This window comes from Ranitomeya imitator, chromosome 1 (genome assembly GCF_032444005.1).
Source record: "Ranitomeya imitator isolate aRanImi1 chromosome 1, aRanImi1.pri, whole genome shotgun sequence".
Classification (NCBI taxonomy): Eukaryota; Metazoa; Chordata; class Amphibia; order Anura; family Dendrobatidae; genus Ranitomeya; species Ranitomeya imitator.
Genome location: NC_091282.1, coordinates 531,592,306 through 531,616,566, shown reverse-complemented (window position 1 = coordinate 531,616,566; position 24,261 = coordinate 531,592,306). Strand labels below are relative to the sequence as shown.

Sequence of the window (24,261 nt, the reverse complement as noted above, 5' to 3'; positions counted from 1 at the left end):
GAATGTGCGCACATCTGTATAAATAAATAATAATAATAATAATAATCTGCCTAAAACTTTTGCACAGCACAGTATACCATGCAGCATCCCCACATGCACATATAATATATCCCTCAGCCTTCCACAGACCCTCGCCCACCACAGAACCAGCATCTCACACCTCACCACAGACTGTTCTAGCAGCACCAGTCTCCCAAGCACAGAGGCTGCACGCCCCATGCTCCTCATTCTGCCTGTGCAGCCTGCATCCGGTCCCTTACTCTCACCACAGACGTGTATGCACGGTCACGTGACCGCCCTCACAGTGCAAGAAGCCTTTGGTGCGCATCTCCGGAACTAGAGGACATGCGCGTTGTTTCTAGGGGACCCTTCTGACTGTAACACCGGTTCCCACGTGCATCAGGATGTATTTTGTTTCTCCTTGTAACTTCCTGTTAGTGACGTCACCAGCCCACACGTGCAGCAGGGCTCAGGCTATCAGCTGGCAGGTAAGAACTGTGGGGTATAAGGATAGAGCAGAGGGGGCGCAGTGTGGACAGCCATGTCTTGTGTTATCCGTGGTGGAGCTGCTCTGGCCTTATTGCAAGCAGTGCTGGCTGCTTTCTGTGTGGTCACTGTGCTCTTGCATGTACTGGTGTATCGGCATCTTATACTGTCGTGTCACACATTGTGTTATTTATCCCTCATTTTATCAGAAAGCCCCTGTTCCCCTGTCGCTGTTCATTTTAGAAAGCGGGCAGTACTCACTGTCCCAGGTCCAGTGACATTGCAGCACTGACACAGCTCAATGGAGCCACAACCAATTAGACGAAACTCGCCACCCAGATTACAGATTGGCAGCAGCACGACCAATGTGACGTCAGCCAGCGCTGCAGACAATCACAGAAGCTGGGAGCAATGGTGGAGACTCCGCACTGCATCCAGGGAAGGCGAGGAATTAACGGTTTGGTTGTTTATGTAACAAAGTGCATCCGGAGTCCAAGTGCACTAAGTAGTGAAAAAAAATTCCAAACTTTGCTAAAAACAAAATTGTGCATTAACATCTCCATTTTTCGTGATCTGGGGTCGGGTGAGGGCTTTTTTTTTGCGTGCTGAGCTGGCGTTTTTAATGATAGCATTTTGGTGCAGAAACGTTCTTTTGATCGCCCGTTATTGCATTTTAATGCAATGTCGCGTCGACCAAAAAAAGTAATACTGGCAGTTTGACTTTTCTCGCTACACCGTTTAGCAATCAAGCTAATCTTTTTTTTTTTTTTTATTGATCGGGCGATTCTGAACGCGGCGATACCAAATATGTGTATGTTTGATTTTTTTTTTGTTGTTTTATTTTGAATGGGGCGAAAGGGGGGTGATTTAAACTTTAATATCTTTTTTATTTTTTTCATATTTAAAAAAAAAAAATTTTTTTTTACTTTTGGCATGCTTCAATAACCTCTATGGGAGGCTAGAAGCTGCCACAACTTGATTGGCTGTGCTACTTAGAGTCGATGCTCAGATCACCTCTATGTAGTAGAATTACAGCATTGCTGTGAGTGCCGATCTCTGGGTGACGCTCATAGCAATCTGGCATCAACAACCATAGAGGTCCGATCATGTGACGGGGTCACCGATGTGCGCATTTCTGGCCGGAAGCGCTTGTTAAATGCAGCTGTCAGTTTGACAGCGGCATTTAACTAGTTAATAGGCGCGGGCGGATCGTGATTCCGCCCGCACCTATTGCGGGCACATGTCAGCTGTTCAAAACAGTTGATATGTCCCGGCTTTGATGCGGGCTCACCGCAAAGCAAGGGTTCTGCCATCAGACGTACTATTCCGTCCAATGGCAGAAAGGGGTCAAAGGGCATCTCTCTGAAGGATCACTCCTCCTAAGCCGTCTATATGGGCATGTAGGTCATAGGAAGCAGAATAATATGATACCTTGATAACTGCAAGCTGATGTTTTAATCCAGAGTAATGCTTATTTTTCTTAAGGTGTAAATGAGCTGTTAAGATCTACGGGCCATTCTCAGACTTAGCAGTGTGAATGGAAGAGTGTACCTGGACAGTTGCTTCATAGACCAATAATGTCTATTGTTTGGCTTACTCTTGTGTTTTTGACCCATCTACAGCACCTGCTACACCATGTTTAATGATGAGGATGACCTGGCTGCTTTTGAAGACGAACTGTACCGTGAAGAGTCTTCCAGTGATGAGAGTATTGACAGCGAGGTAGAAGCTTACCTTTATAGCCAGGTGCACTATTCCCAAAATCTTAATGAGGACAACATTGATGAACTAGATGATCAGAGAAAGGAGGACGATGTCCCAGAGAAGGTGACCAGCTTGAAGATCAGCGCCCATGAAAAGAAAGCTGTGATTGTAATCTCTGACAGTGATGATGTAAGGGCTTCCGACTCTTCTGCAGTTCTCATCCTCTCAGAGAGTTTGGAAGAGGACTGTATATATAGTTCCAAGGCTAAGGGTAAACTATTGTCAGCAGCAAAGCAACCAAAGAGTCAATTGACTCCTAAGGCCCCACTTAAGGGGAAAAAGCTGTCTAAAGCTCCAGGGGCAAAGTCTCCAAGCTCTGGCAAGAGTTACAAAGATGGACTTGTCCAGGAAGTTTTTGTGATAAGAGGAAGTTCAGAGGAGGAAGTTGAGGATGTCAAAGAATATGTGGTTCTATCATCTGATAGTGACCTCAGTGATGTGGAGAATTGGATGTTGTTGGGAAGAGCCAGAGAGGAGGGAGACGCTAGCATTCAACTGAACATTAAAGGCCAAAGATATGCGCCCGATGAAGGTTTGTAAACTTTTTCGAATGTCTCAGATTTCTGTTTATAAACATAGAAATCATTGTTAATATTACCTGAAAATAGAGGGCTTATTTAATCATAAGAAATATATGCAATATCCATTTCATATTCATGGCTATATATTTTCTGAGCTCCACCACATGTTGGGGGGGGGGGGAGTGAACAAAGTAGGGTCACCAGTACTAAGGAGGATTTGTCTCAAATGTAGTTTATGGGAGCAATGGAGAAAGTTGTATGTCTTTTGGGGGGGGGTTAAAAGTCTAATTCAGGAGGCATGGGTTACCTATGCTACCTATGCTCTTGAATTGTAAAGCTCTTGAGGTAGGACTTTGCCTTTCAGCTATATTACATGTTTATATGAATACCCCTTTAAAATTTTTATAATTTGTCCATATTGCTAAAATTTCTGTTGTAAGACATATATTTGATGTTTAGATTTATTTCAGCCGCTAATGATTAAATGGTTCTATTCCACTATTTAATCAACTATCGTAGGAGCATATAGGAACTGATATGTGCGGTGGCTACTGTTTTCATAGAAAATCATTCTGATCCCTGACCATATTTCTAATATGTAGTCTATTCTAAATGATCTTTTATGTATGAACATCCTTAATGAGAAGGTGGCTTTCCTTGGTTTCACTTCTATCTAGTCCAACATCTGTGAGCTAGGGGTGACTGATATTAGGAAGAAATGTAAGCCATGGAAGTGGTTAAAATAATAACTAGAGACACTTACTATCCAGTGCAGGCCTCTCTGAATATCTGCACCTGGCTCTGCAAGTAATGCCTGCCCCATGCACAAGTCATGTGACAAGAATGGCATACCACATGTTTCTCTAACATGTTTTTTTTCTAGTCCCATGACTGCTGCAGCCAATCACACGTTATAGCTGACTGGACAGAGCAGACATAATTTCCAGAGCTGATGCAAATCCCCAGAGCTAAATGTGATGAATTTTTCAGTCTGTGGGTTGGGATAGGCCTACAAATAAATTTGATTGTAGGGATTATTTTTCCAGGGATTATTACTGCCCATGTTGAGCTTATTGACTTTATTATAAGTCACAACCATGAATTTCTGCACACTTTGTGGTGCCTGTTTAGGAATTTTAAAGGGAACCTGTCAGCAGGATTGTGCACAATAACGTACAGTGTCAGGTCGGTGCCGTTATACTGATTAATATGATACCTTGGCTGATGAAACCCGTCTTGTGGTTGTTGTTTAATCTTTATTTACAGTTTTGAGTTAATTATAGAAAAACGATCACCTAAAGATGAATATCCATCTTTAGGTGATATATGATTTATCCACGTTAAAAATATATTTCTGTGTATTAATGGAGAGACAAGTACAGGTATGTCTCTAGCCAATATTATTTTTCTATGCTTTCTGAAACTTTGTTTTGATTTTTATTTTTCTGTTGTAGTTTTGAATGACACCATTCAATTTACTATATACAGTTAAATGTAAAAGTTCGGGCACCCCTGTTTAAAATTACTGTTATTGTGAACAGGAAAGTTAGTTGATGATGAAATGATCTCTAAAAAGCCTAAAGTTAAAGTGAACCTGTCATCAGGGTTTTGCTAAGTAAACTACACACAGTGTCAGGTCGGTACCATTATACTGATTAACCCCTTCCTGACATGCGCCGTACTAGTACTGCTCTGCGGGAACTGAGTTCCCGCAAACCGCAGTACTAGTATGGCAGCTTGATCGCGCGGCCTCACAGTGAGCACCGCGGTGATCGCGTGCGGGTGTCAGCTGTATATGACAGCTGACACCCTGCAGCAATGCCCACGATCGGCGCCAGCGCCGATCGTGGGCATTTAACCCCTCTGATGCCGCTGTCAGTAATAGTGATGTGATCGCGTTGTTCCGGTGTTCCGGAAGGAGTCCCCGGATCCAAGATGGCCGCGGGACTCCTTCCGGGTCATGAAGTGAGGTGGCTAACTGGCGCCTGCTCAGAGCAGGCGCCGGAAAGCCTCCTTCACTGCCTGTCAGATCGCTGATCTGACAGTGTTATGCACAGTGTCAGATCAGCGATCTGATCTAATATAGTGATGTCCCACCCTGGGACAATGTTAGTCACAAAAAAAAAAAAAAAAATTTCCCAATAAATCCATTTATTTATGTAAATAAAAAAAAAAAACAATAAAAGTACACATTTGGTATCGCCGTGTCCGTAACGACCGCTATATAACTATCCCACTAGTTAACCCCTTCAGTGAACACCGCAAAAAAAATAAATAAAAAACGAAGCAAAAAACAATGCTTTATTATCATACCGGCGAACAAAAAGTGGAATAACACACGATCAAAAAGACGGATATAAATAAACATGGTACCGCTGAAAACGCCATCTTGTCCCACAAAAAAAAAAAAAAGCCGCCATACATCATCATCAGCAGAAAAATGAAAAAGTTATAGCTCTCAGAATAAAGCGATGCAAAAACAATAATTTTTTATGTAAAATAGTTTTTATTGTGTAAAAGCGCCAAAACATAAAAAAAATGATATAAATGAGGTATCGCTGTAATCGTACTGACCCGAAGAATAAAACTGCTTTAGCAATTTTACCACACGTGGAACGGTATAAACGCCTCCCCTAAAAGAAATTCAGTAATTGCTGATTTTTGTTCATTCTGCCTCCCAAAAATCGGAATAAAAAGCGATCAAAAATGTCATGTGCCCGAAAATGGATAAATTATAGCTCTCAAAATGTGGTGATGCAAAAACAATTTTTTGCAATAAAAAGCATCTTTTAGTGTGTGACGGCTGCCAATCATAAAAATCCGCCAAAAAAGCTATAAAAGTAAATCAAACCCCCCTTCATCACCCCCTTAGTTAGGGAAAAATAATAACATTTTAAAAAATGTTTTTATTTCCATTTTCCCGTTAGGGTTAGAGCTAGGGTTGGGGTTAGGGTTAGGGTTGGGGCTAAAGTTAGAGTTTTGATTACATTTACGATTGGGATTAAGGTTAGGGGTGTGGTTAGGGTTTCAGTTAGAATTGGGGGGTTTCCACTGTTTAGGCACATCAGGGGCTCTCCAAGAGCGACATGGCGTCCGATCTCAATTCCAGCCAATTCTGCGTTGAAAACTTAAAACGGAGCTCCTTCCCTTCTGAGCTCTCCCGTGTGCCCAAACAGTGGTTCCCCCCCCCCCCCCCACATATGGGGTATCAGCGTACTCAGGAGAAATTGGACAACAAGTTCTGGGGTCCAATTTGTCCTGTTACCCTTGGGAAAATAAAAATTTGGGGGCTAAAATATCATTTTCATGGAAAAATATATATTTTTTATTTTCACGGCTCTGCGTTGTAAACTTTAGCGAAACACTTGGGGTGTTCAAAGTTCTCACCACACATCTAGATAAGTTCCTTGGGGGGGGTGTCTAGTTTCCAATATGGGGTCACTTGTGGGGGGTTTCTACTGTTTAGGTACATTAGGGGCTCTGCAAATGCAACGTGATGCCTGCAGACCAATCCATCTAAGTCTGCATTCCAAACGGCGCTCCTTCCCTTCCGAGCTCTGCCATGCGCCCAAACAGTGGTTCCCCCCCCCCCCACATATGGGGTATCAGCGTACTCAGGAGAAATTGGACAACAACTTTCCCTTGGGAAAAAAATATTGCGGGCTAAAAGATTATTTTGTAGAAAGAAAAAATGATTTTTTAATTTTCACAGCTCTACATTGTAAACTTTAGTGAAACAATTGGGGGTTAAAAGTGCTCACCACACATCTAGATAAGTTCCTTAGGGGTCTAATTTCCAAATGGTGTCACTTGTGGGGGGTTTCCACTGTTTAGGCACATCAGGGGCTCTGCAAACGCAACATGGTGTCCGATCTCAATTCCAGCAAATTTTGCATTGAAAAGTCAAATGGTGCTCCTTCCCTTCCGAGCTCTGCGGTGCACCCAAACAGTGGTTTACCCTCACATATGGGGTATCAGCGTACTCAGGACAAATTGTACAACAAATTTTGTGGTCCAATTTCTCTTGTTACCCTTGGTAAAATAAAACAAATTGTATCTGAAGTAAAAATTTTGTGAAAAATAGTTAAATGTTCATTTTTTTTTTAAACATTCCAAAAATTCCTGTGAAGCACCTGAAGGTTTAATAAACTTTTTGAATGTGGTTTTGAGCACCTTGAGGGGTGCAGTTTTTAGAATGGTGTCACTTTTGGGCATTTTCTGTCATATAGACCCCTCAAAGTCACTTCAAGGGTGAGGTGGTCTCTAAAAATAAATGGTTTTGGAAATTTTGTTGTAAAAATGAGAAATCGCTGGTCAATTTTTAACCCTTATAACTTCCTAACAAAAAATGTATGTTTCCAAAATTGTGCTAATGTAAAGCAGACATGTGGGTAATGTTGTTTATTAACTATTTTGTGTGATATGACTCTCTAATTTAAGGGCATAAGGACTAAAAGTTTAAAAATTGCAAAATTTTCGCCAAATTTCCATTTTTTTAACAAATAAACACAAGTCAAATTGAAGAATTTTTACCACTATCATAAAGTACAATATGTCACGAGAAAACATTCTCAAAATCACCAGGATCCATTGAAGTGTTTTAGAGTTATGACCTCATAAAGTGACAGTGGTCAGAATTGAAAAAAATTGTAGTAAAAAAACCCAGCACTCTAACTTAGCTTTTAGTCGGTGGTTTAATTGTATCCACGTTAAACAACAGAAACGTTTCGGTCCTAATATTCGGACCTTCCTCAGTCACAGTAATAAGATATGGTTGACACCAGGCAGACCCCAGGATTGTGAGATCTCAGTAGATTCATGGGGGATGGTGGACACTGACAGTGTCTCAGGGCTTGTATAAGTATCCGGAAGGTGCCCTTAAGGAGAATCTGGAGCCTGTGTGTGTGGTCTGAAGGGACGCGGCCTCCACCGTAAGTCCATGCGACACAATTAAACCACCGACTAAAAGCTAAGTTAGAGTGCTGGGTTTTTTTACTACAATTTATGATATTGGAATCTACCCAGGCACCTCACTATCAGGCTGTGCACGCGTTCACCTTTCTAATAGAATTGAAAAAAATGGCCTGGTCAGGAAGGTGAAAACAGGCTTCGTGGTGAAGGGGTTAAAATCATACTTAGGCCGGCGTCACACTCAGCGTATAAAAATACGGTCCGTAATTTACGGCCGTAATACGCAGAAAAGTCCCCAAGATAGTGGTCCGTATCTCCTCCGTAGGCAGGGTGTGTCAGCGTATTTTGCGCATGGCATCCTCTGTATGTAATCCGTATGGCATCCGTACTGCGAGTTTTCTCGCAGGCTTGCAAAACCGACATACAATGGATCCATGTTCTCAAAAAATCGTAGCATCATATATTCTCTCTATCTATCTATCTATCTATCTATCTATCTATCTATCTATCTATCTATCTATCTATCTATATATTAATATTTCATCCAGCGCAAGATAGCTTTAAAGCCGGTAATTCTATTGCCGGCTTTGCTATCTTCTTCCTAAACCCGACATAATATGAGACATGGTTTACATACAGTAAACCATGTCATATCCCCCTTTTTTTGCATACTCCACACTACTAATCATAGTAGTGTGTATGTGCAAAATTTGGCCGTTCTAGCTATTAAATTAAAGGGTTAAATGGCAGAAAAAATTGGCGTGGGCTCCCGTGCAATTTTCTCCGCCAGAGTAGTAAAGCCAGTGACTGAGGGCAGATATTAATAGCCTGGAGAGGGACCATGGTTATTGCCCCCCCCCCCCCGGCTAAAAACATCTGCCAGGGGTTAAAATATTTTATAGGCAGGAGCTCTACTATAATGCAGCTGTGCTCGTGCCTGTAAAACCCCGGGGAATGAAGGAAATGTTGGTCAATGACCTGTAGTTACCTTCAGTCGCGGTGATGCGCCCTCTGCTGGATGTCCTCATATGAACTCGAGCCTGGGAGCTTTCCAGGAAAGTTCCCACGCATCACCGGGACTGAAGGTAACTATAGGTCATTGACCTACATTACCTTCATTCCCCGGGGTTTTACAGGCACGAGCACAGCTGCATTATAGCAGAGCTCCTGCCTGTAAAATATTTTAACCCCTTCAGATGGATTTACATCGTGGGACGTTACAGATCAACGGAAGGTATGTATATTGTTTGTTTATTATTTTTAATTTGTTACAGAGCGAGGGTCTTTAGGTGGATTGAGAGAGCAATAAAATATTAAAACAACCTGTGTGTTTGTTTCATTAAAATACTTTTTAATAATGTGTTTTTTTTTTTTTACCCTTTCATACAATTGGATTAATAATGGATAGGTGTCAGAATTGACGCCTCTCCATTATTAATCTGGCTTAATGTCACCTTACAATAGCAAGGTGACATTAACCCTTCATTACCCCATATCCCACCACTACACGGGAATGGGAAGAGAGTGGCCAAGTGCCAGAATAGGCGCATCTTCCATATGCGCCTTTTCTGGGGTGGCTGGGGGCAGATGTTTTTAGCCAGCGGGGGGGCCAATAATCATGGACCCTCTCTAGGCTATTAATATCTGCCCTCAGTCACTGGCTTTACTACTCTGGCGGAGAAAATTGCGCGGGAGCCCACGCCAATTTTTTCTGCCATTTAACCCTTTAATTTAACAGCGCCCAGATTTTGCACATACACACTACTAACATTAGTAGTGTGGAATATGCAAAAAAAATGGGGATATGAGATGGTTTACTGTATGTAAACCATGTCTCATATCATGTCGGGTTTAGGAAGGAGATAGCTTGTAATTCAATTGCCGGCTTTTGCTATCTAGCGCTGTATTAAATATTAATATATATACACATATGTGTCTCAATATATATATGTGTACACATATATATATATATATATATATATATATATATATATATATTCTATGTGTGTGTACACAGTTATTCTACCTATTCAATTGTAAGCTGTCAGTGTGATTTTACTGTACATGGCACTGAATTGCCGGCTTTTCTCTCTAACACCGCTGCCTATTTCTCGCAAGTCACACTGCTGGTCCGCGTGTAATCCGTATTTTTCTGGCCCCCATAGACTTTCATTGGCGTATTTTTTGCGCAATACGGTGACAAATGCAGCATGCTGCGATTTTCTACGGCCGTAGAAGACCGTACAATACAGATCAGTAAAATACGGCAGATAGGAGTTGGGGCATAGAGAAGCTTTGTACCGTATGCAATCCGTATTTTCAGCACCTCTCTTACGTCCGTAAAACACGGTAGTGTGACGCCGGCCTAAGGCAATGGTCTTCTGAAGACCAACCATAAAGGGCACAGCAGCAGAAGCCCCCTGAATGGCTGTGGTCACTATTGGAAGAGCTGGTTTCTTGGGGAAAACATTTGCATGTAATGTCAGCTTGTATTGTTATACATGTAGCATAAATTGGGGATACAATTGTACTTAGATCTACACATGTCCCTGGCTACAAACACTTCTGTTATTTATATTCTTGGAAAATGCTTCTCAATAGGAATCTAGTTTATATGTATTCATAAGATGTATAGGACCACTGTAACTATTGGTCAGTGTTCAGGACCCTGAGGGAGATTTTACTTGTGTGGTGATGGAATTACCAGTACTTAGTTTTATGTTTCATAAGATAATCCATCGTCCTAATGTTTTGTCTTGCTCTTACAGTACAGTGATTTCTGCACTTTCCCAGCTTTTGAACGTTGTTTCCGTAAGCTCTTTGTGTCAGCTTCAGTATTCTTCAGTGGAATCTGGGTTAAATATTAATGAGTAAATTGTGTAACTCGTCAGCTTTCAGGACATTTCCTCTGACTGATTACTTTTCGCTTATGTTAGCTACTCAGTTAACTATAGATGTAAGGGCACGTTCACACTTGAGTTTTTTTTTTGCGGGGTCAAAACTACGCGTTTTCTAGTGGAACCTATTTTGGGAATACTTTCCTTCTCTGGGGAGCTTTTGGAGGTGTTTTGCATTTTCTAAAGCTTTTCCTGCAGTGGTTTAAAGAGTGTTTCAAATGTTTTAGTAGATTTTTTTTCCATAAATGCTTTTTGCAGTCTAGTTTGGAGCATTTTCCATCAAGATCCACTTCAAAGAAGAATCATCCACTTTAATTTCTCCACCCAGGCTATTTCCAAACCTGAAGCATTTATAAGACTTTCTATAGTCTGAACATATGAACATAGAAATGAATCTGAAGTGTTTTTTTTGTTTGTTTTTCTTTTTGAGCCGCTCAGCAAATTTTATAAAAAGACGTATTCTAAATTGGCGGCACAATATGACTGCCAGTTGGTAAATTTCTACCGATCAGCGGTTGTTTACACAGGCAGACCAAAGCTAACGATGGACAACTGAGTGAGCTATATTAGATCGCTCAGTGTGTATAGGTTGCTATGTTTCTCGGCAGCACAAGTCCTATTTGCACAGGACAACAATGCACTGCTTAGAAATGATGAATTTTTGTGCTGCGAAAAAGATAATTTCACCGAATGAATAAGCGTTTTCCTCATTAAGCAGATGCAAGATAACATTTATTAATTAAAAACGTTCACTACATAGTTATCTAGCAGTGGTAATGTCCTTTAAGATTCCCAATATAAAAGCCCTTTAATGCTGACACTATGGATGTGAACCAGGTTTAGAAGTTTCTTATGAACTCTGAATTTGAACTGAAGTGCAGGTGAACTTTGCATCGTTCAAGGCTAAAAGATTCCTAAGAATTCTTCTTCACCTTGGTCCGGCAATCACTGTGCCCACCCCGAGAGCATCCTCTGAACTAAATGACCAATACCGTAGACACGTGTAATGCTCTTTGGCCTCTTCGACTGCCCGTTAGAGTGGTGAAACTGATGCTTAAATATACCTTCTGTTTATCTGGTACCCTATAAACGACTGTTTTCTTGATAATGCTTTTGGTCAGTAATATGCTACTTTATTTTATAGTGCATCTAAAATAGCCAGTGGTGTTGTCTCCATTAGTGATGTCAACGTACTGGGATAAGGTGTTATCTGAGCATGCTCGGTTGCTAACCGAGTGACTTCAGCGTGCTCGAAACATATGTTCGAGTCCCCGTGGCTGCATGTCTCCCGGCTGTTTAACAGCTGCAACACTTGCAGGGATTATCTGTTTGTTAGGCTATCCCTGTATGTGCTGCGTCTGTCGAACAGCCGGGAGACATGCAGCTGCGGTAACTCTAATGTATTTTTCGAGCAAACCGAAGACACTTGGTTAGCACCCGAGCATGCCCAGATAACACCTTATCCCAGCACGTTCGCTCATCACTACTCTCCATGGGTCGTCCTTCAATCATGGCATATTGCGGGTACCAGGGGCTTGAGTTGGGAAGTAAAAGTGGATGTTTGTTTACAACGGGAGCATTTTCCAGACTGATGTGAACATAAAAATAATAGAAATCCACCTTATGTATAACCAAATTGCTTCTAAGTCCTTAGAATATTCAGTTACATTTTTCGGCCACATTATCGCACATATCACATGTGTAATACATCCAGAAGCTAAAGCTGCAGCATGTAAGGACAATTTTGGTCCCTCACCCACCCCAGAGATTCCATTTAACTCCACGTAACACAAATGCTGTGATTAGCAGATGTCTTTTTTGTTCCTTTTCTTTTAGTCTTTAGTTGAAATCCTGGTTACGACTGGGAGCACTAATTCTAATCCACCCCCTGAGACAACCAGACACGCACTTGGCTTTGAGTGCAGTGACCAAGAACTACTAATGTTGTAAGTTAGTTTTAGCCTGCCCAAATGGTCCTCATTCTAGACATCCCTGCCGTGAAGGTAAGCTGAAGTCCAGATATCATGGGCTCCCCGATTTTTGGCATAAACTGTCATTGTGTGACAAGTAGGTCAGTAAATACAAATAATCCATACAACTACATGGCTACATACATGAATGTTCGCAGCCCCACCTTCAGTCCGAGTGCCCACCTTTCTTTTAGATCTAGTAAGGTTTGATCTTTGTAGAAAGCGGTCAGGCTTTTAATTTATGTGGTTGGAGGATAATGGGTGTGTTGTATTTTTTTTTTTTTTTATATCTGGATATATAAATATATATTTTCCTGCACCCACGCCTCGTAGAATACTTGTGCTTTCATAACCTGTGTGATGCCTTTTTCCAGCTTGCTGCATCTGATGATTGATGTGAAGGTGATGGAAATATAGACATGGCGTCTAACTGATTTCAAAGTTTAAGGGTTAAAAGCAATTCTAGGTTAATAGAAACTCCCAGCAAAGCAGTTCTATTTGGAGAGCTTCCATTGGTATCCATAAAATTCACTGCTGGTTCAATTTCTATTAAGCTGGGTATAGCGATGAATAATGAATGTCTAGCCAAATTAATCATCTTGAAAGTACCCTTTGAACTGCTGGAAATCATACTTTAATAAATCTGTCTGCACAGCATAAGATGATTTCCGCTATTATAAAGCAATATTTGTCTGTGTACTGTTACTTGGGTGAGCTGCCATCCAGGCCATGCGCTGGAAAATGCTGCAATAATATGGCCTTAATGGGGCTTTGTTTACTATCCTAATATCCGGTAATGTGCATCGTTTATTATAATGTCTTCTCACTAGATATTTCACATATAAATGGCTGAACTATGCCCGTTTGGGATGCCATCCTTCTTTTCATGCCTGTCAGTTCACCATTTCAGGGGCTACTATGTATCAAGTGATAAGTCCTTACTTTCATACAATGTTAATGACTGTAGTTTTAGATGAATATCTTTCTATATATATTTATACATTATTTAAGAGTTCCTTTTACATGATGGTGTTCCTTAATATATTGCCTGTTATGTGAGTATAGTCCCTGTTGTGCCTTATTCTGGAGGCTTTGCACATCTGCTGTAATATGGTCACTTCTGTGCAAGACATCGGTGTATATTATAATAGCCCACTGCAATGTAGACCCCTTTGGCACGCATTACCCCTTATTGAGGGGGGAGGGCATTTTAACATGCCCATCTCTCACTTCCATAATCCAGATTATGTATCAGGTTTGTATATTTTGATGGTGCCCTAAACTGTAAATTTCTAATAATGCCGATAAAACAATATTAGAAACCAACCATATTGGGCGAAACGTTTTAGCCGAAAATTGGACACCCTTTGTACCAGATCCACAAGTCTGAAAAAGAAAACCCCAGAATGCCTCATGGTACTTAATTGTATCTTGTACACTCATGTGAATTGGTTTCTACTTCTAACCATTTTTTCCACCTCACTGAAGAACCTCCCCTCTTATAAGTCCCTATTATAGTGCCTTTATTCCTGTATATTACAGATCCTCTCTGGTGAGTCTCCAGCTGTGGGAACATTTGGAAAACCCAATCATTAATTTCCCCAAACAGCATATTTGTTGTTGTTTTGTGAGTTAACATGTTGCATTGGTCTTACGCAAATGAATTCGGTAGTGGGTGCAGCACCTTAATGAATAAGCCACACGATTGTCTTGTTCTAGAAGGATATTCTTAAAATGAGCTGAAGTTTTGCTGCTTCTGAGCAGTGTCTAATTTTTCTCCTGAATTTCTCTCCAACCTGGTTAATTTTTTAGGTCTTATTTTTAGGGTACGTGCACATCTTTAAGCCGTGTTCTCACCATGAGTTTTTGGTGAGTATTCGATGCTGCGTATTTTCACTGGCATTTCCAACAAAGTAGATGAGATTTATAGAAATCTCATGCCCACTGTACTTCTTTTTTACTCAACATAAACTGACCTGTGGTGGATGTTTCCCTTCCGCAATATGTTAATTTGTCTTGCGGGTACGTTGAGTTTTCTGTGCAGATTTTCCCCCAAAATTTGCAATCAATGTGGAAACACCCTAAGGTTGCATATAATCCAACATGGCTGTATCAATAAGGCTTTGCCACAGCCAAATACCATACTTGTTGAGAACTGTATTCATGTGAAAAAGTTTTCACATAGTTGGGTGTTTGTCTACTTTATGTACTGTACAACTGTTTGTGAAAAATGTACAAAATGATGGCGATTTTCATTGTTCATAATATTAAATGATCTGATAAAAAATAACGCATGTAAAAATGCGCCCAGAAAAATGGAATGAACAAACAGCAAGTGGCCTAATTTTCCTAATAGGTGCAGAAATTCTCCAACATCAAATACTCATCGTGGGAATATAGCCTTAGGCCATGTTCACACTATGCGGTTTTTACTGCGGAACGGCGGCGATTTTGCCGCTGCGGGTCCGCAGCTGTTTTCCATGCAGGGTACAGTACAATGTTACCCTATGGAAAACAAAAACCGCAGTGCACATGATGCGGAAAAACCCGAAAAAAAAACGCGCTGAATTGCTGCGGAAAAAAAGGACCATGTCACTTCTTTGTGCAGAATCGCAGCGATTCTGCACCCATAGACATGCATTGATCCGCTTACTTCCCGCATGGGGCTGTGCCCACCATGCGGGAAGTAATGCGGATAATGTGCGGGTTATACCCGGGGTGGAGGAGAAGAGACTCTCCTCCAGGCCCCTGGAACCATATTTGTGTTAAAAAAAAAAAGAATTAAAATAAAAAATAATGTTATACTCACCTCTGAAGTCTCAGCGCTGCACGCGGCCGTCCGGTCTCAGGTTTGCTATGCGACCAGGACCTTCGGTGACGTCGCGGTCACATGACCGTGACGTCACCGAAGGTCCTGGTCGCACAGCATCTTTGGAACCAGACCGCCGCCTGCAGCGCCGAGGAGATCGGGACGTCAGAGGGTGAGTATATCATCATGATTTTATTATTTTTAACATTACTATTGATGCTGCATATTGCTGCATATGCAGCATCAATAGTAGGAGTAAAATCCCGCAGCGGAACCCGCAGGACAAACCGCGATAAATCTGCAGGGATAACCGCAGCGGGTTTGCCCTGCAGATTTATCAAATCCGCTTCGGGAGAACCCGCAGGATAAAAAAGGAACATGTGAATGTGGCCTTAGATGTGGACATACCAGTTGAGTTTTTCAGGCTGAAGAATGTTCAAGAAAACTGGCCAACGATGTTTTTCTTGAAGCTTCTCTTTTTCTGTGTTTTCTGACGATTTTTTGTTTTATTTTTTTTCTCTTTTTGTACCTATAAATACCAAGTGAAATCTACCAGAACATTGGTCAGGTCACTTCTTTTAACCACTTTGCGAGGCTGAAGCAGTTAAAGGAATCTCAGAAAGATTGAAAATATGTATGCATATGTCCATTCTCTTGATGGTTTCTTTAGTAGTGATGAGCGAGTTTTCCAGAGCACGCTCGGGTGGTCTCTGAGTATTTGTGACTGCTCGGAGATTTAGTTTTCATCGCCTCAGCTGAATGATTTACAACTACTAGACAGCTTGATTACATGTGGGGATTCCCTAGCAAGCAGGCCACCCCCACATGTACTCAGGCTGGCTAGCAGTCGTAAATCATGCAACTGCGTCAACAAAAGCGAAATCTCCGAGCAGTTACAAATACTCGTAGACCACCCGAGTGTGCTCTGGAAAACGCGAGCAACGAGTACACTCGCTCATCACTATTCTTTAGTGATTTTTCAGGATTGCTTCTTAGCTGACCCACACAAAAAAAAAAAAAAAACATCATACACGTGCACATACCCTTAGCACGTGTACTAAAACTCTTAAGTACATGAATTGTTTGGTGCTCCGCACTGCTCTTATTTTTGCTTGTTTGCTAAACTTGAATCACCCTGTCAATAAACCTTTTCTGGCATACCGTATATACTCGAGTATAAGCCGACCAGAGTATAAGCCGACCCCCCTAATTTTGCCACAAAAAACTGGGAAAACTTATTGACTCGAGTATAAGCCTAGGGTGGAAATGCAGCAACTACCGGTGAATTTCAAAAATAAAAATAGATCATTATTTCCCCATAGCTGTGCCATATAGTGCTCTACACCATTCATATTTCCCCATAGCTGTGCCCCATATAGTGCTCTGCACCGTTCACTGTGCCCCCTAGCTGTGCCATATACAGTGCTCTGCACCGTTCACTGTGCCCCATAGCTGTGCCATATACAGTGCTCTGCACCGTTCACTGTGCCCCATAGCTGTGCCATATACGATGCTCTGCACCGTTCATTGTGCCCCACAGATGTGCCATATACGGTGCCCTGCACCGTTCACTGTGCCCCCTAGCTGTGCCATATACAGTGCTCTGCACCGTTCACTGTGCCCCCTAGCTGTGCCATATACAGTGCTCTGCACCGTTCACTGTGCCCCATAGCTGTGCCATATACGGTGCTCTGCACCGTTCATTGTGCCCCATTGCTGTGCCATATACGGTGCTCTGCACCGTTCACTGTGCCCCCTAGCTGTGCCTTATACGGTGCTCTGCACCGTTCATTGTGCCCCCTAGCTGTGCCTTATACGGTGCTCTGCACCGTTCATTGTGCCCCCTAGCTGTGCCTTATACGGTGCTCTGCACCGTTCACTGTGCCCCCTAGCTGTGCCTTATACGGTGCTCTGCACCGTTCATTGTGCCCCCTAGCTGTGCCTTATACGGTGCTCTGCACCGTTCATTGTGCCCCCTAGCTGTGCCTTATACGGTGCTCTGCACCGTTCACTGTGCCCCCTAGCTGTGCCTTATACGGTGCTCTGCACCGTTCATTGTGCCCCCTAGCTGTGCCTTATACGGTGCTCTGCACCGTTCATTGTGCCCCCTAGCTGTGCCTTATACGGTGCTCTGCACCGTTCACTGTGCCCCCTAGCTGTGCCATATACGGTGCTCTGCACCGTTCATTGTGCCCCCTAGCTGTGCCTTATACGGTGCTCTGCACCGTTCACTGTGCCCCCTAGCTGTGCCTTATACGGTGCTCTGCACCGTTCATTGTGCCCCATAGCTGTGCCTTATACGGTGCTCTGCACCGTTCATTGTGCCCCCTAGCTGTGCCTTATACGGTGCTCTGCACCGTTCATTGTGCCCCCTAGCTGTGCCTTATACGGTGCTCTGCACCGTTCATTGTGCCCCCTAGCTGTGCCTTATACGGTGCTCTGCACCGTTCACTGTGCCCCATAGATGCTCCACATTAATCTGTGCTGCCGCTGCTACTGCTGCAATAAAAAAAAAAAAAAACACATACTCACCTCCCTTGATTGCAGCTCCCAGCGTCCGGTCCCGGCGCCTCCATCTTCCCGGCGTCTCTGCTCTGACTGATCAGGCAGAGGGCGCCGCGCACACTATATGCGTCATCGCGCCCTCTGCCTGATCAGTCAGAGCGCAGACGCCGGGAAGATGGAGGCGCCGGCCGGGAAGATGGAGCGACGCCCGGCGGCTGGAACAAGGACAGGTGAATATAACATACTCACCTAGTCCTGGCGATCCTCGCGCTGTCCCCTCCTGTCTTCGGCGCTGCAGCTTCTTTCTCTATCAGCGGTCACCGGCACCGCTGATTAGAGAAATGAATAAGCGGCTCCGCCCCTATGGGAGGTGGAGCCGCTTATTCATTTCTGTAATGAGCGGTCCCACGTGACCGCTGAAGAGAGGAAGAAGCTGCAGCGCCGAAGCCCGTGGGACGGCAGGGACAGCGCGAGGATCGCTGGGACTAGGTAAGTATACCCCAGCGCCCTCACCCGCCGACCCCACCGCTACCGTGACTCGAGTATAAGCCGAGGGGGGCACTTTCAGCCCTAAAATTTGGGCTGAAAATCTCGGCTTATACTCGAGTATATACGGTATATTAATGAATTTCCACAAGTGGGAGTAAAGTGAAATCTGTTGATGTGCTCCACTGACCCCACTGCAGTGTGCGACCTCTTGTATATGAAGAAGCCCAAGGCCAATTACTGGGGCTTTCCCCTTTCATCTTCCCGTCCTCGTCCAGTGCTGTGTCTCCGCCTCTGCTACAGTAATTCTATACAGGATGCAGTGGGGACCTCACGTTTCAGCGCTGCAGCCAATCCCTTTGCTCAGTAGCATTGCTGATGTAGGCAGCAAGTACCACTGAGCTTAGTGATTGGCTGCAGCACTGTCAACATCACCGCTGCAGCCTGTACATAATCACTGGAACAGCAGTGAAGACACAACACTTGACCCGGGCAGGGGGTTTTATCTGTTGATTTTATTTTTATCATGGCAAAGGGGAATTTGTAGAAAACAGTAGAAAACTGCTCTAAACCTAAATCTGAATTTACACCTCGAGATTATTGCATTGTTGACCTTCATTTCACAATGCAGTGTAAACAGAATGACAATTGCCCGATGAATTAACAAAACGCTCTTTCATTGGGTGAAATGATCTTTTGCACAGCGCAACTGATCATCTTTCTTGGGGTGCATCAACCTGTGTAAACAGGACTCGCACTGCTGAGGAGAAGCTTGGTAGCCTATGTGCACTGGGCAATCTAGTATAGATCACTCAGTGGCATCATTTACTTTGGTCTGCCGTTGTAAACAGGCATTACAACGATCGCCGATTGGTAAAAGATTACTGATCAGTGTTTGTATCTTATCGGTCAGTCCATGTGAATGGATCTTTAGTGTGCCATGTTTTGCAGCCAGTAAGAATTACCGTAAAATTGGCAGGCTAAAGCATAAGTGGGATAACCCCTGTAAAGGCTGGAATAATTAGTGCATTCTGTGGGTGGCTAAAGTAGCTTTACCTTTGCCTCTTTGACTTTTAAAACTTTTAAAGCTGTATTTTTTTTATTTCAGATCAAAGTTATATCTTAGGGCATGGTCTTTCTCATCGGGAATTACTGTGCAAATGTCGTCACATTCGCTCAACCTAGAATTCATTAGGGAAATTGGCACTGGGGCGATGTGCCAGAAGAGACGTAGATTATTAATATAAGTGTTACTAAATGCCGCTGTTTTGTCATTTTTTTCAGTTTGCGTTTAACCCTTTTGGTGATGCTCACATAAACTGTCTGGGTAGCAATAAATTAGAAATTTCATTTAAATTGTAATTCCGCCTTTGCACCAGGGATAACGTTGTTAAACCTGTTCTTTCCCTTGATAACACAGACTATCAAGCTTGATGTATTCAGTATGTCAATCAGTGTTTGATACAAAGGAGGTTCTTAAAATGGCTTATGCTTGGAAAGGGTTTTTCTTCTTCCACACTGAATTAAATAGCTTAGAGGAACATTTCCGTCAGTGGAAAGAAATAAAATTCATCCTTAAGGCTTATTTAAGCAAATGTGGACATTTATTTTGACTGGCATCATGTGTAACTCCATGCTTTTGTTACTTTAAGTATCCTGAAGTCAACCTAAAAAAATTAGTTTAGATACTGAAAATGCATGAACACCTCATGTATGTATAGTCCTCAGGAAAACCAAAGAATTGAAATAAATCAAAAGGGGTATTTAGTTAAAATGTCTATGCACATAGTGTGCTTAAAAAAAGTAAGCTGTATAATTTACTAATTATGCCAAGTGCTCTTGTCTATAGGTTCCTCTGCTCAGCAGCCTCATTTCCTTTCATGTGCTCAACAAATGAGTGCATTTTTTTGCCTTAGCACCCTATCAATTCTTTGTATGAAGGAAGCTGGCTAACTGCTCATTTCAGAAGTTAAGCCAGCCCCCTTCTCCCATGCATAAACGGACTGACAGCTATAAAAATTAAAAGTGAGCCAGCTCTCTTTATACACAGCACTGGTCACATTCCGACACTGGAAACCAGAAAACTCGCTATTGAGTACAGGGCTTTAAAGTGGATTTGCCAAACCTGGGAACACAGGGGTTAACTGACAATCAAGGCATCCTGTATAGATCTGGCTGGGCATCAGAGTAGACAATGATTTTTACAATATACAGTGTGATCGGGTCCGGGGTGGATTTGATTTAAATCTAACTGATTTAAATCACGATTTAAATCACTAGTCAGTAAGGCTTGATTTAAATCAGTGATTTAAATCAAAGTTTCTACCTAAACTAGTTCTTGCTACTTTAACATGCAAGTAGATGAAGATTTTTAGAATCACTTTTTATATTACTTTTTTTCCCCAGTTTAATAGGTTAGTCATTCATATTTGGACACCACTGTTCTGTTGTACTTAGGAAGGAGAAAAATAATCCTGACCTTAATAACAATTTAAATATATTTATTCAACTGAAACAATAACAACATTACAGCATAAGTTATTTGCTTAAACAAACATCCATGTTTAACTAATTTGGCTAAACAAAAAATATATATATTTTAAGAAACTTAGACTGTCAGCCCAGCCGACACATGAAAAACTTAAATACTACTGTCCCTGCTGTCCTCTGTAGCTCACTTGTCGTTATCTTTATCATCATCTTCTTCTTTGTTCCTATTCATAATCTGGAAAAGAAAAACAAGCTTTCCTGCTTTATTGGGTCCCAACCGATTTCTCAATTTAGAATGAGTGAGTCCAAAGGAAGAGAATATTCTTTCAAGAAGAAGCTACTGTTGTTAAAAGTGAAATCATTACTTGAACAGTCTCTAAATCCAAGCGCTTAAGTGACTTCCACCAGTTTACTGGTGTGACCTTCCTTAAAATATCTTCAGTAAACATATATTTCTTGAATGGTTCCCCCTTAGCTCTGAAGTTTATTATAGTTGGCATTAAAGATGGATGATTGCTGGATACCCATGTCATAGCTAACTCCTCTTCCTCAGCACTTAAGGTACCGTCACACTAAGCGACGCTGCAGCGATACCGACAACGATCCGGATCGCTGCAGCGTCGCTGTTTGGTCGCTGGAGAGCTGTCACACAGACAGCTCTCCAGCGACCAACGATCCCGAGGTCCCCGGTAACCAGGATAAACATCGGGTAACTAAGCGCAGGGCCGGCGCTTAGTAACCCGATGTTTACCCTGGTTACCATCCTAAAAAGTAAAAAAACAAACGCTACATACTTACCTACCGCTGTCTGTCCTCGGCGCTCTGCTTCTCTGGTCTGGCTGTGATCGCCGGGCAGCCGGAAAGCAGAGCGGTGACGTCACCGCTCTGCTTTCCGGCCGATGTGCTCACAGCCAGACCAGAGAAGCAGAGCGCCGGGGACAGACAGCGGTAGGTAAGTATGTAGCGGTTGTTTTTTTTACTTTAACGATGGTAACCAGGGTAAATATCAGGTTACTAAGCGCGGCCCTGCGCTTAGTTACCCGATGCTTACCCTGGTTACCAGCGAAGACATCGCTGAATCGGTGTCACACATGCCGATTCAGCGATGTCTACGGGGAGTCCAGCGACCAAATAAAGTTCTGGACTTTCTTCCCCGACCAGCGACAGCACAGCAGGGGCCTGATCGCTGCTGCCTGTCACACTGGACGATATCGCTAGCGAGGACGCTGCAACGTCACGGATCGCTAGCGATATCGTCTAGTGTGACGGTACCTTTAGGTTTTGACCCTGATATTGGATATTGACAATATTTGCCAAAAAATGAGCTGGAGTCAGTGCTTGTCCCATTCGTTTGTTTACTGCTTGTAATTTAATTGTGTCTATGTGTAGTTCTGTTTTTAAGTGTTCACTCAGTTCCTTCCAAATTTCAACAGCATCCGCAATAAAACAGCTATTTTTCTGTATTTTGTTTAAAGCTTGAGAGATGGGTTTCAGGAAGCTCAGCATATGTTCAACATTTCTCTTAAGCCCAATGTTGAGGATTTTGGCCGTGACAGTGCCATCTATTTTATCTCGATTTTCTTCACAAAGTGTCATCAGAATAGGCCAGTTTTTGATATACTGCTCAAAACAGTCCACCACAGAGTTCCATCTAACATCTTGTGGGAGCGTTAGCTTGGTTCCACCCATCCTTTTCAGAGCTGCTGCAGCAAAATGATTATTACGGAAGTATTTAGCAATTTCAACAACATGAGCCTTTATTTCTGGAACACTTAAGTCTTTGGCTAAGAGGTGCAGCAAATGAGCACTACAACCATATGTTATTAGCAGCTTTGTATTCCCTCCCTGCTCTTCTAAATCTCTTCTCATCTTGGATACGTTTGCAGCATTGTCAGTGACCAAACTGCGTACTAGACATTTGAATTTTTGTTCACATGTCGTTATAGCTTTTACTGCCACTTCTTGTAAGTATTCTGCTGTGTGTGCATTTCCTGACGTATCAGTTGTTTGTGCAAGGAAGACTTTACCTTCTTCTGTTGTTATACAAGCACATACAATAGGATCATTGTGGATATTACTCCACCCATCAATACTTAGGTTAACAATTTTACCCTCCAGAGCTGTTGCACATTGCTCCATTTCTCTGTCATACACTTGATCCAGCAGTTTCCCTGCAACATCAGCTCTGCTGGGTGGACTGTATCCTGGTCTCAGTGACTGAACCATATTAATGAAATGTGGGTTCTCAGTCAGACGGAAAGAAGAGTTCGTTGCATAAATAAACTGGGCAATTTTTTCATCAATCAACTCTTTTTCTAATCTGCTAGTTCTTATCACAATCCTATCTATGGTGGTTCCAGGTGGTAAAGGTTTTTTCTTCCTTTTGGGTGATGGTGATATGTGGCTGTGGGTGTCTGATGATGATGCTGCTGCTAATGAAGCACTATCCTGGATGGATAACTCTGAAACTGTAGAACAGGATGATGGTGATCTTGGAGGTGGATAGTTTCCAGAATCCATGAATTCCCCTAAACAAAAAAGTCAATGCTGTTATTTTATTGTTTATACAATTTCTGCTTATTGTACACAACACATCACTGCCCCTGCCCCAAAAGGAATATTTGTTTTTCTTCATAACTGTACCAAATGACAGTAACATGCAGTAATAATAAGAAATATAATTTTTCTCACACATGACAGTTCAGTCTTTAGAAATAGGATTCAATAAAAATGTTTACCAACCTGAAGATCCTGCCTGTTCAGAAGTGTTTCTTTGGTCATCTTCATCATCGCACTTCTCATGATGTTGCCTCATTCGCGCCACCGGGCCTTGCATCTCTTTGTTGCATCGTTTGCATTTTGCACGCATGCCTGCCTTACCGATAGGCGAAGGAGCTTCATTAAAATATTCCCAAACTGGGTCTCTTTTACGGCCTGCTGCCATTATAAGGAAAGAATGTAATAAACCTCAGATCGTACACACAAACAGATCCAGACTTGTCTGTCTGTGGCTATGCTGCAGTATTGTGCTCAAAGTTTCACTTTCATGTTCTTGTCTGCTTGCCCTTCCTCCTCCTCACACTTAGATTCACATTCTTCTTGTGTTGTGCAGATCTATTCCACTCCAAACAATCAGAAACATATTGTCTAACTTCTTGGACTTGGCACTGAAGGGGTTGATTCTGTATTCATAGGTTTGTAGAACAATAGGATTAAGGTCTTTTTCTCAACTCTGTCCATGTTGTAACATTTTTGCCGTGAAGAAGAGGCTGGGACCTCTGCGGAGTCAAATTCAGTTTTGAGAACTGCGTAAGTAAAGCGAGCGTCTGTGATAATATAGGAGAGAAACTGCCCACTAATCCTACAGAAACCTCTGGAAGAGCATGGCATTGTGAATGTTACACATATACAGCCTTTATTCT

General features: G+C 42.4%; 1 protein-coding gene across 1 annotated transcript in view; it reads left to right on the top strand.

Annotated features, from left to right (window-relative positions):
- Positions 1 to 362: 362 nt before the first annotated feature.
- Positions 363 to 24,261, top strand: part of ZCCHC7 (zinc finger CCHC-type containing 7) — a 299,973-nt gene continuing 276,074 nt past the window's right edge. The window contains exons 1-2 of the mRNA XM_069767439.1: positions 363 to 488; positions 2,109 to 2,782. Of these exons, the coding sequence (XP_069623540.1) occupies positions 2,122 to 2,782 (661 nt within the window). The 5' untranslated portion in view covers positions 363 to 488; positions 2,109 to 2,121. The remainder of the gene's footprint in view (positions 489 to 2,108; positions 2,783 to 24,261) is intronic.